Below are 13,616 nucleotides of genomic sequence, written 5' to 3'. Positions count from 1 at the left end.
CTGTACTGTATTGTTGTGTGCAGTGTGTGTTGTGGTTTCATGATCTCCAGGTTGTGTATGGGGAGCATGCGCAGTTACTGCAGGGCGAAGTTGCTCGGTTTATTTTTCGTATCATTTATCGTCAGGACCAGTACGCCTTGTCGGTGAGTTATAACAAAGATACAAAAATCAGTATTATACGAACATTTGTATAATTCTATTGGTTAATTTTGGGTTTGTGTTTATGTTTACATTACAGGTTTACCACCTAGTTAAACCCTAGTTAAACAGTTGGAAACCACCGGTAATAGTGCTAGCACACCTGTAGCAGGCAGCTATCTAGTGGAGGATTTGACCGTGTTTGTGCAAAATAAACAAAAGGAAAAACTCGAGTTGTGTCCGCCGTACTTTCCTGGCAACCCTTCCAGAGGGGAGTTCAATAAGCTAGAAAGCTGAGGAAAATCTGGACACTAAAGACCCACGTATATAAGTGTTCATGTCAGATTTGGCGATTATGAATCATTTATTCTTGCCTTGTCATGGGCAAAGACAATCATCACTTGCCATCTTTCATGATGTGCCTGATGTCACCAGGTGCTAGGGGCTGTAATCTGGGAAAAAAAAAAACAATGTAAAAAATTCAGTATCATCCATAAACTAAAAATGTTAATTTTTTTTTTTTTTTTTTTGGCTTTTCAAGCTTTTTATTTCTGACAGAGGACAGCTGAAGAGTGACAGGAATGCAGGGAGAGAGAGGATGGGGAATGACATGCGGGAAAGAGCCACAGGTTGGATCAAACAAGGGCTTCCGCAGCAAGGACTGACCTCCGCACATGGGGCGGCTGCTCTACCCACTGAGCTAATGCCACCCCAGACGTGTTAATCTTTTTGTCAGGGACATGAGTCCTAGTGTGTCAGTTCTTGTCCACTATGACACCTACAAGCAAGAAAAAAACAACTGGGATATAATCGGGCTGTTATCTTGTAGTGTGACCATGGCATTAGGGAATAAATTCCAGTGACTGACATCTGTTTATGCAGCCCTTAATGTCCTAAGTGTATGTTTTGTGTTTCTTGCGTGTTACAGAAAGCCCAGGAAAAAAAAAACTGATAATTAAAATGATTAGACGCAATTGATCTACATGTTATAAATTATAAAGCCAGCTGTCTTCCAACAATATTACTAATATGCACAATTGCTGTTATAATCAGCAGATTTATTAGGAACAAATGGTCCAAAATGCAGCAGTACGTTTGGTCCTCAGCCAAACCAAAGACAGCTTATCTCACTCCACTTTTTATTCCTGTGTACTGGCTCCCCGTTGCTGCTTGCATTAAGTTCAAGTCACTAATGTACGCCTACTGCAAATTAATATTTTTTTTTTTTTTTTTTTTTTTTTTTTTTTTTTTTTTTTTTTTTTTTTTTTTTTTTTTGTACATTGTACTGTGAGGCACAAAATTTCAATCCAAGTTCTTCTCCTGTGTTGTCCCCTAGTGACCGATGAGTTACCAAATTCAATTCAGTCACCAAAATCCCTTTCTGTCTAAAAAATGCTTAAAGAGACCTTTCCCCTCTGAGAGCAACTTCTGCACCTAATACACTCTTTCCTGGATCCTTTCTCTAGCCCACCACCCAAAAAAGTCATTGCATTGCCACTTCATTTACTTCATTCACCTGCAAGCCTGGTGGCACTTGGATTGTAGAACTGAGGGACTTCTGAAAGGCTTTTCTTTGATCTACTGTGGCTTGGATTGTAACCTCATTTATACATTTCTTGGGAATAAAAGAACCAAATGAATCATTTGAATGCATTAGGAGTAGAATCATGCTATATCACATTTGGCTGTCACAAAATAACTGTTTTGGTCCAATTTACTTTTCAGGTTTAGGGTCAGAGTTTGTTCAGCTGAACACAAACAGGTCAGATGTGAACGCCCCCCCCCCCCCCCCCCCCCATGACGAACTCAGCTATTTTTGTGCACCACGCTCAATGCAGGCGAGTCCTCACCACTAACTTAAAATACACACCATCGCTGGTGAACTTCATTTGAACTTAATTAGCATTAACGCCTGCATTAAATAAGTTGCTGCCATCACTGACAAACTAATTTACAGGCAAGTACACTCTCGAACAAAGCACCAAACCTAATTGCATTTAAACATGCGTTAGACAAGTATTGACCACGCCACCTGTCCTGAATGAGTGAGCACAGTTTACATCTGATACGTTAATGGTGAAAACCTGGAACACCGTGGTAAGAAATCAAGTTTCACTGCAAGCCAGTTCCAAGGCTCGACTTTTCTTCTTCAATTAACACCCGAGGGTCTTTTGTCACCCCACTTCGCTTACTCACACATTTAATCATCATTATATGTACGCTTAAATCCTGTTCTTGCGTCCTATACCCCTGGGCAGATGGGAGCTATTAGCACTCAACCAGTGTGTATTGTTAATTTCTAACATGAGGACTGAAGAACAGGAGGTGGAGTGTAGACTGTTGAAATTTGCAACTTGGCATGGTATCTTGACTTGTCATGACAATGACAAAGAATGAATTGCTTATTGTTTTAACTGCGCTGTAAGTTTTTGTTTTTACTCATTTTCTAACAACCTTTGTCTCAGCGGACATTTTGAGTTGGCAGAGCAGGAAAAACACAGGTGTAAACTGATAAGTGATTGTATTCCCTTCAGGTGAGCCTGCTCTAGGGTCCTGGTATTGTGCATGCTGGTTCACTGTCATGACTTTTGGTTGTTTGATGGATGGAGCCATCGTTTCTTACACCTGTGCTTTCCTGCTATGACAACTGCAAACGACTAGACCGACCTCTGAGTGTGCTGTTGTATCAGGCACCAAGACCTTAGCAGCAATCCTTTAAGTCCTGTAATGTGTGAGGTGGTGTAGCAGTATAGAGGTGACTAGTTATTGGGTGACCCTGCTGTACCTAACACCAGGAGGCTGTATGAGGTGGGCAGTATAAAGGTGGCACTCCTCCATCAGCTCCTACTTTTGCGCCTCTGCCCTCCTTGGTGCGTCATTTCCGGGCCAAAGGTCCACTTGGTCCGCCAGGTATGGCTGCACCCTGCTTTAGCACATTGGTCGCTCAAACTTTTCTGCGTGCTTATGGTATGTGTCGTCATCGTAGGGCGGACTATTGGGCGGCAGTAGCTCAGTCCATGGGACTTGGCTTTGGGAACCGGAGGGTGGTCCCACATGGACCAAAAATATGGAAGGTGGACTGGTGCTGAGAGGTGCCAGTTCCACCTCCTGGGCCACGCCGCGGTGCCCTGAGCAAAGCACTGATCCCCAAACATCGCTCGCTGGGCGCTTCTTAGGGGGGCTGCCCATCACTCCACCATCTCTCTCCACATTTGCATGTCTATGAGCCCTTGTACCTTGTACTATCATGTGTGTGTCTGGGTTAAAATGCATGTTCAAAATAAAACTAGAGTGAAAAAAGAATTTCCCAATTGAGGGATTAATAAAGTATATCTTATATGCGCGCTGCTCCGTGCTCCCTCATGTACAGTGGTGTGTTTATTTGGTAAGTGTCCCTCTCCAACTTGGCGTTGTTGTACTGTCTGATGGCTACACTAGTGTGGTCAAAGGTAATGCCAGCGACAGCCGGGTGTCCTCTCTCTCCCTCCCTCCTCCGTGCGAGCGTGTGTCTTAAAACAGGTATGTGTGTTTTTTAGTATACAGGAACAAATGCAGTATTTTAAAGTTGCATTAACAGCATTTTTCCTGTAAATAGTTTGTGTTGCTGTGATGGCGCTGGGGGTCACTGCTGTTTTTGTTTCCCTTGTTTGATTTCTACTGGATGAATGAACTGAGATCATTTTAAACTTTAAAATAAACTGTAATTTTCTTAAACTCTTGTTTGTCTGCGCTCTTGCCCTCAAAGAGGATACTTGTGTGCCTTGTGCTTTCCCAATATTTCTCGGGGTGAATTCCCCAGGTGGCGTTGTCGGTTTTTTCTTAATTTGGTTTAATTCCCCTTTTTGCACCTATCCTCGCCCACAGTGGCACCTTGGAGTTGTTTGTCCAGCACATCCCACAGATGCACTGCGACAAAGTCAACAGCTTGAACTCCTTTGTTGTGTTTCTCAAACATTCCTAACCATAGCTACTGACCACTGCAGTCAGGAACCCCCACAAGAGCGCTGAGTTTTGGAGATGTTTCTGATCCAGTTAACACAATTTCGCCTTATCAAGAATGCTCAAATCCTTACGTTTGCCCATTTTCTTGCTTTCAAACACATCAGCTCGCGGACAAATGTTCACTTGCTGCTAATATAGTAGGGTAAACACAGGTGTTACCAGTGATACTAATTAAGGTTCCATTCCATTTCAGGTCAAACAGAGTCAGGGGGCTGCTGTGTTGCATGCCGGCTCTGGAAAGACTCTACTGCAATAAATGGGACCGAACTTTAATTATGATTATGGAAACACCTGCATTGACCCTACTTTTCATGTCAAAATGCGTGTGAAAAATGTTTGTTATCACATAGCTACCACAGGTGTGCTAAGGAGGTCCACTGCAATCTTTTTGGTGAGATCCAATAAAAATGTCCAACTGTTACAAACAATAGGTGGAGTATTTCTTTAGCTATTTGTCTCATATGTTAGTAGCATTTCAAATGTTAAAGATGTACATATTTAGTTGTATTTCAGGCTTCCAGACATTTACTTTGTTGAAAAGAAAGCTGCATAAATATCTTCAGCAGAAAGTGGTATTTCAAATGTTACTGCTTGTTAATCCACCAAACTGTTTACAGTTAAACAGTCAACAAACTGACATGTGACTGTTTATCTTTGCAGCATGTGACGTGTTGACGCCTCTGTTCATTTGCACAATTGACATATTCAACAATTGTTTCACATAATTCTTGGAGCACTGAACTATCTTGTGTTGAATTTGTTACTTTTGGTTCTGGTCTTCAGCTGTGAGTTTGGTTTCGTATAAGTATTTCTGTCCACACTGCCTTGTTGTTAGTCATCACGTGTTCACCATGTGGTCAATGATTCACGAAAACACCTCCTCATATAAATTACTTGAGGTATCATGTTGTAACCCACAGTTTCCGAAGTAATTAAGCTGCAGGCCTGATTGTCCTCTTGCAGGAGAGAAATAATTGAGCCTTTTGGGTGGAGGATAACTTCTTGCTCAAAGCTGCCAAAAGTTGAACATGCTCCTGTCTGGGAGCATTTATCATAAAAAAAAAAAAAAAAAAATCCTCTTTGCGCTATGTTCAGTCATCCAGGATTTGGCGTCAAATGCTTCAATACATATTACCTTTCTGGATGAAATATGACATGCTCTATTGGACAGGAAGAAAGTGTATGTGATTGGGCACAGCATGTCTCTACTCGTTCACCATGAAGCTAGGCTATTCAAAAAGTTATAATGACAGCCAACAGGGAGCCTGTCGGGGAATACAGATAAAGGCATACCGTGTGGGGGTGTGTGTGTGTGTGTGGGTTGAGAGAGAGTAAGTGTAGGAGAGACAGAGAGAGAGGACAGTGGGGAGGAGAGAGAGAGAGATAGAGAGAGAGAGAGAGAGAGAAAGGAAGACAGAGAGAGAGAGGTTGCATAATAAACACAGAAATGGATCTAAATTGCCCACTGGCAGAATAATTGTATATGGGACCCGTCACACCCTTTCTTTCCCCCTCTCTCTCTAGCTTTCAATTAAACTTTCTCTTATTCCCTGTCTGTTCTTCCTGTTTCCTAACAAAGAAAAATCAAATAACGTTCAGTGCCCCTGTCACAATATATTCTCTACATAACGCAAACCATGAAGGTGGTAACACAAAGGTCAAAATTACAAAACCATAAATGAAACAAATAAATGTAATGAAACGCAGAACAGCCATTTAAACAGAACGGAAATCACATCTGACTTAACAAGCAGCAACCTCCATGGCTGTGAGTGAAGCCAACGTGGAAGAAGTGCAGTTCCCTCATCGACCCACACTGGCAATCTTTGCCCACCCACATGCACAATGAGCCTTGGTTACCACGACCCTGTCATTGCTTTTTTTCTTTGACCACTTTCCAGGTAATGACCACCAGCCCACCCCACAAGATCTGCAGTTTTAAAGAGTGCCTCGGACCCTGTCCTCTAGTTTATCCACAATTCTGCCCTTGCTTGGCCCATTTTTCCTGGCTTTAACCTCAAGACTTTGTGACAAACTGTTCATTTGCTGCCTAATAGTCCCACCTAATGATAGGTTGCCTTGATCACTAGATGATCCAGTTTTACTTAACTTCACCTGTTCCCAGTGATCCTAATGCTATGTGGCTGATTGATGTAAGCAAAGTGGAAGGATTTGCAAAAACATTCTTTGACAAGCGTGTCTTAAAATGACATTTTTTGACCTTTGTAAAGACGAAAACGTAGAAAGATTTTCTGTGATAGACACTGAATAATAGATTAGGAATAACTGCCATGTTTTCATTTAAAATAGTACTTGACGTAAATGTATTTCCTTGCAAAGCCATGTTATGATGTAAACAGTAAACATGAACCGTGAAGATAGGGTGACAGAGCAGAGATAACAGTTATTGTCCTCCAAAACCTAACAAACCTCGCCTCTTTCAGCCAAGTTTAGAGATCTCTTAACCTCTGTATTATCAGCCATCTGGACAGACAGTCATCTTCAATCTTCCTGACGCGGACTTAATGTACATATGCAATATTTGCAATAAGAAAATCACCCGCAGCTCTCTTCTATCGTCCTCATGTCTGCTTTGTATGCTGAGCCAAGTGTCTTAGCTGGCACAGTGACTTACATCGTGCAGTGAGGCAGGTTAATAGTGAAAAGCTCCTGCTGGTCTCAGGCAAAGAGAAGCTGTGCGGGCCTGGTTGGCGTTGGTCAGGGCAGAGGCTGGGGCGGACCTAAGGTGGATATATAAATTCAATGCAGCTTTGCACACTGGTCAGGGATAAGCTCACCTCAAGGTCACGGGAGCTGTGAGTGGAATACTCATTGGGAGGGGGGTGGGTTTTTCTTGGGTATTTGTTCACATTTCTGCCACATCCTACTCCATCTCCTCGCAAATGAAGGAAGAATCCTGCAATGTGAGCAGTGCCAGTGTGTTTAGAGGCACTTGCCAAGAATGAAAACTCTGGCAATAGAACAGCCAATATTGGCGGTTTCAGTTGTGCTGTTTATCTCTTGCCATTCTGACAAAGGGGTGGTAAATGACGAGAATAACTATCCTGTCGACAGCCAACCACTTATTGTGTATACTGCGTATTTAGTTGCTTCCAAGCATCGTTTTTTTTTTGCACATTTTCTCAAATGCAAGTTGTGGAGTCCTTACATAGTTTTTATTCCCTATGTATATTAGCAAAAATCTCCCCATGCATAGGTAATGCATATACTATAATCCCAGCAAGACCTTTGTAAGGCATTCTTACCCGTAATCCCACAAATGAAAAAATGAAACAAAAAAAAAAACAAAAAAAAACAAAAAGAAAATTATAATCCTACATGGACTGGGCACACAACAAACACACAAAACGAAAGGAGATCCCAGGGAAATGTGACAAGTGTGCTACCATAGCCCGAGTAAAACAGAAAACAGAAACAAAAACAACAAAACAGTCTCTCTCTAGATTTCCATGAACAATAACCAAATTGATGGAGTTACTTTCTCATTTATTATTTATATTTTTGATGGGGTTGTAGGCGATCTACTACATGGGAGGAATTTCTGGAGAGAATACAAGAACCTCTTGGATGTTGGATGAAAGAAGCTGCTTCCTCCCAAAGGCTTGTTGGATTAGTTTTCTCTGTCACAGTTTAATGTGGAATAAGAGTTTCCCTCTCCTCTCCTCGTCCAGTGCAGCAGCTCCACCACCAGACACACAACAACTAATCACTTGATGTCCAGTCACATGGACTAAGAATCGTAGCTTACAATCATGTAAGTTTGTAGCAAATAAATTCATATTTTTTTTATTCCACTTGGTTAATTCAGAAAAGATTTATTATTTTTTATTTTTTTATACATGTTTATGGTTGACAAGGTTTTATGTGTTTTTAATATTCTTCTGCAGGTACAGACTTAATATTTTGAGTCTACACTGAATGTGTTTCTACTGCCCTGGTGTCCTGGAAAAGACTAAGTCCAGAATGCCTCTAATAAAATGAAATAGACGATACCAACAGAAATACTTTTGAAATGAAATTTGATGTAACTGATAATTTCTGATTTAGCTGAGGGATCACGTAATCAACATGAACCATTTTTTGTTACATTTGTTACAGTGCGCAAGTATAACATGGCCTATTTTCCACTATCCTAAGGATTTAAAGTGATCACATTGTAGCACCATACTATATGGAAAAATTACAATAACAAAGACGTGGTGCTTGGGGCGTGCGTTGTATGTTTGAAACGATTTCCCAATCTATTTACAAGCAGGAAGAAATCTTTTGTTTCTACCATTTCAAAACAGAAGTGCTTTCACAAGGAATATGAAAAGAGAAGAGGACATAAAAAAGAGGGAAGGAAAAATAAAACCAGATTGAACGTAATAACCAAGTCTGCCAACATGCTGATCAGGTTAAATTGTTGTGACCACTATCCTTAGTTTAGCCTTGTTAATATTCGCTGCTGCAAACTTAGCACAAGTAACAAGTGAGGCTGATAAGAATGTAACTTAGTTGTTGAGCTATTTCGGTCATAACCAAAGTACATATAATGACAAAAAATAATAACAGCCAGTTTAAACTGATGAATGTTGGAGAAACAAGTGAGTACACTAATTATCTTCTGAGTAACATGAATGTTGGTGCCAAATATCAGGTCAAGGTGATGCTAGAAGAAAGTCCACGGATCAACATAGTCATTGTATTTACCTCCAGGGGCAATGAATGTCTGACAATCTACCCTGCAATCCATCAAATAGTTGCAATGTTTCATATGAACCCAAAGTGGCAGACCTCAGACCAGATTTACTGCTAAATGTCCACACCCGCTGCGATGGCGGTCCAGGTGTGCTGTGGCCACAGAAGCTGATTACAGTCTTAGGACATGTGTTGTAACACCCAACTAGAAGAGTGCTGTGGCTTGTTCCGAAGGCATCCCAGAAGCGGCTTTCCACTCGATTCAAATGGAAAGGTGTAGCTGTTCGATTTCTTTTAAAGATAATCGTTTGGCTTTTCAAGCTTTTATTGCACAGCGAACAGCTGAAGACTGGACAGAATGTGGGGAGAGAGTGATGGGGAATACATGCAGCAAGGGCGCAGTTGGGATTTGAACCTTGGGCTTGCGGCGGCAAGGACTGAGCCTTTGTCATGGGGCGGATGCTCTAATCAACTGAAGCTAAACAACACCGTTTCGCCGCTTCAATCAGCACAGAGCAGATCAAGTTGACCATAGAGAATCTGGTAGATTTTCAAAATAAAACACCCCAAAAGGGACAACTATTTTTAACTATGCACATATTTACTGATGGGAACAGTACATAAACCAGGAAAAAAACTTGATCTGAGTCCAAGATCTGTTGGACAAAAAAGCTCTGCTTCTGAAACCTCTTGGTGGATGTCTGAAGCTGCGTGGAGAATGGACCAAACAGTGTCACAACCCCGGGATGACACAAAGACATTACATTGTTGGTGTCCCAGGAATACGAATGTGTAGTTGAAAAACTCAAGAAGGATCCAAGAGTAACAAAAAAATTTCATAACATGCCAAAGAAGTTGCATTTAAGCAACCATGAAACAGACATTGAACAATTGAAGGTGGAGAAGATGTGAGTTCAATATAGTAAACACACACTAACGTTTTCAGGCTGAACGTTTCATCTGTTTTTGGATTTATGTATATTTTTTATTGATTTACCACTTATCACTTATATCTTATTGTGGCTTTGTGCAGACAGGATATCTGTCAAAGGAGCGAGAGCCTCCTACACTCAAAAATGAATCAGGAGTGTTTAATGTTCTGACTGTCCTGCTTGTTAAGCCTGTGTATTTGAAAAAAAAACAAAGAAGCCTTAATAGATGCAATAGATGCCAACAGGCATATATAATACATAGAGGACATAATAACACCCCTCTGGCTTTTCAATGTCTGTGCTTGGGCTCCCTGTAGTTACACAATAAACACTTACCCATCACCTGTAATGCTACATGCATTTTCTGTGCTCTACATGAGGGGGCCGGGTGTTTTTTTTTTTTTTTTGTAATTATTGCCACAGGAAAAGTGTTTTTAGGATTTCTTTGTTCTGGAATATAAAATCTGATTACTTGCGTGGATATCGTGTACGTGTGTAGTGTATGTAAGTGTAATTGTGGTGATGTGCGTTAGTTCACCTGCTGTTGTTATCTCCACCTATTTTGTTTAAGGAAAGTAATGTGGCTTTCGTCCCATGGTTTAATATCTTCCCCACTGATCGTTTTTACTGAATCGTTATAATCCCACCTACGTTTTAACTCTGGAGGTGTTCCTGATGTGTACAAAGACGTAATTCGACTCCATTATCTGAGTTGCAAGGTTATGTGGCAAATGTGAAAATAATGTGACTTACGGTTTCTCTGTTTCCACCTGAATTAATTCCTTTCAGTCAAACCGATGAAAGGAAATGAATTGGGAAGAATTACGCTTTCTCAATGTCTTTTGTCTTGAATTTAGAATAACAAACTAGATGCCACTTCCACAGCGTACAAGGCAATACAGACAGCAAAAGGAGCAGCATTAATTTCTATAGATAAGTATCAGTATTTCTGAAGGATATGTATTTAAATGTTAGTAGGTGAGATGATTAGTGCGAAGGAAAAGTGAAGGCGGGGAAAATTACGTTGAAAAAAAAAGAAAAAGAAGCAGCAGACAGTTTGCATAAAGATGATGTTAAGTATGGAATTCATGGCTGTTATTTTAACTGTAATATCCTCTCTTGGTATCAGTTTGAAATAATGATATCCTTGAGCTTTTCTTCTTGTGTGTTATATGAACAGCCCTCTTTCCAGACATTGGTTGATGCTTGAAGTGGCCTTATATACTGTAAGCATATAAAAGAATAGATGATGCATTCTCTGTGCGCAGCGCACTGATCAACATTGCCCAGAAGAAAACTGCTTTGTACAAAACTGACAGAGAGGGGGGAAAAACCTAGAATCATCCAACCCCCACCAACTATCTTCACTGTTATGAGCTTGTATGCAACAAGTATAATTGTAAGCACATGAACATCACCCTTTCTCATTCAAGTTATCAATATTTAAAAAATATCTTTCTTTTATTTTATTTTTGATAGGCTTCACACTTTTGAAATGTTGGAAAAATAACCAATTTAAAAATGCATTGCAGAGAAAAGCGTCAAACCTTCAATTATGGAAGTGGATGGGAAATTTTGAGTACTTTCCAATCATTATGGGTTAAGAGCTGCAAACTACAGTCCTTTGGGTGAGATTTCTTTCAATTTATGAAAACCAGGAGTCGTGTGTGATAATTTGATTTATTCTATGTGGTCAAGAGCAACAGACAAACGGGCCTAAGAGCAATTTCAAATTGTTTTCCCTTGTCTTAAACAACATGGTTTCTTCTTCTGTCGTTACATCCAACCAAACCACTAATAGATCCACCAAATGTGATGTCTGAAAACATCTGAAAAAGCAGAAAACCCCATGCTGTGAGATAGAATTAGAAGTGATAAAGCACAAAGGACTGTGTGATCTTGTCCCTGGAGGTCAGAAAGATGTTCGAGCTGCAAAAGTATGATTGGCCACATGAGGTAAATGAACATAAAATAAATAACACAGAGTGAGTCATAATAGATGAATGACCACGCATTGGTGTGGACAACCATGTGAGCAAAACAAGATTTAGCTTATCAGTGACACAGATGGTCTTAAAATACAAAACTGTTTTGATAAAACATTGTTTCTGGGTAGCTTCTATTTCTTCTTGACTCCATATTGGACATGATCACTCTATTATTTGAAAACATGATGACAGCTAATGGCCCACCATCCCGTAGTACTATGTCTCAGCAAAGTCTATGTTAGTCCACTGTGTTACTTAACGAAAAAATATTGTGTCATCAAAGGACAACTCTATCAGAGTAGAGCAATATTTTGTGGATAAATGACCTCAGTAGTTGGATGGACTTTGTTATGAGAGCTGAGAAAGAGGAGGAAAGAGATTAAACAGAATTAGCAGTCTACTGAACAGCAACAGCTCTCACACAGAGCATAATTGATACAGAGTTCAGATGAGAAACACATCTGAATGATCATACTCACCATAAAATCTAAGGAATCATCATAATAAACATAAAACCACTCTATATTTAAACTCTCATGTGCATCACATTAGGTCTTACATTACTGTTCTTCGTGCTGCTTTAATAGTTAGTATATACTGAAAAAGCTGAAATAAGCCTTAAACGGCAGTAACACACTTGTTTCATCCCTGTTTGTTTAAACTTAGAAAAGGGACTGACAATAAGTGCATCAGCAATTTGGATAAAACCAAAAATTGCAAGGACTCATCCGAGTACATCAACTTCATCAACTCTCTGTAAGAGTTAGCTTCGTCAAGTGCAGTCTGAAAACAACAGATGAAGTTTCTGTTGTCCTGATGTCAATGAGAGCTCATTTGCACCATTGTTGAGCCAGGAAATCAAACAGTCTGATTTTGTTTGTTAACTTTTTGATTGGCACTAGCAGAGCATAGTGGAAAGGGCCTGGGTGTGGAGTTTGACTGTGTCCTGGATGTATAATGAGCTGCGTTTCATTCACAGCACTATAGGCAAAGTACAGTGGTCTATTTTGGCTCAGTGTCGATTCAAGGAGAGTGTTAAGGAACGATGTAGTGCAGGATAACGTGGGTAGGTTAAACGGACCAGCACAAAAACCTGCATTCTAATGAGCTTGCAGAGGTGCACGAGCTTGAGTGAGTTGCAGTCGTCTAGACATACCGAGATAACAAGAGCCTGGACGAACAGGACACATTCCCGATGTTGTGAATAATGGAATGCTGCAGGTTGTCGCCGGATGTTGACAGCACAGGACAGCTGTGTAATCCAGTGTCACCACCCAGGTTACAGTCTGGAGACCAAACCATCAAAGTGTCCAAGCTACAAACAAACAACACATTGGTATCGTCCAGTCAGGCTCATGGCAGCTTCATCAGCGTTAGGCTCTTATTTTGTCATCATGTTTGACTCCGTTTTGTTTCTTATGATCTGACGTTGTCCAGCCTGACTGGAACCGTTTGACAGAGCACAGTGACTCACATCTTATATTCATTTCACTTACATGAACTTGAAACTGGTGTTATTATCATACAGTGAAACTCTAAAGCTGTTCCTGCTGGCTGAGCCCTCGATGTTTCAACATCCTAACAGCGGCCCTGCTTCCTGTTGCGTCATCAAGACGCGTCTGGGCGGCAGCTGAGACTAAAGAAGAAGGAAGCGCCTGCAGAGGTTTGACTTTCTCCTCTTTCTCCTCATTTATATGAACTGGGTGTACAGGATAAAGTACGGACAGGACTGGACTTCCTTTTGTTCACACTTAGTTATTGTTCTGTTCTTGAAGGCAGAATGGAAAACTCAAACTCTGCAGGTCCAAAGGCTGAAGTTCCAGGAACGTCACAGGGAGGTAAGACGGTTTATTAC

General features: G+C 40.7%; 1 protein-coding gene across 2 annotated transcripts in view; it reads right to left on the bottom strand.

Annotated features, from left to right (window-relative positions):
- The window catches only part of zgc:172076, a 31,837-nt gene extending 18,466 nt beyond the window's left edge, over window positions 1-13,371 (bottom strand). For both annotated transcript variants that reach the window (XM_027282701.1, XM_027282702.1), the window contains exon 1: window positions 13,258-13,371. In XM_027282701.1, coding sequence (XP_027138502.1) covers window positions 13,258-13,285 — 28 coding nt within the window. In that variant the 5' untranslated portion in view covers window positions 13,286-13,371. The remainder of the gene's footprint in view (window positions 1-13,257) is intronic.
- Between the last annotated feature and the right edge of the window lie 245 nt (window positions 13,372-13,616).

Source organism: Larimichthys crocea, chromosome X (genome assembly GCF_000972845.2).
Source record: "Larimichthys crocea isolate SSNF chromosome X, L_crocea_2.0, whole genome shotgun sequence".
Taxonomy (NCBI): Eukaryota; Metazoa; Chordata; class Actinopteri; family Sciaenidae; genus Larimichthys; species Larimichthys crocea.
Note: the sequence above shows the minus strand (reverse complement) of the source record. Positions and strands in the feature narration are given on the sequence as shown.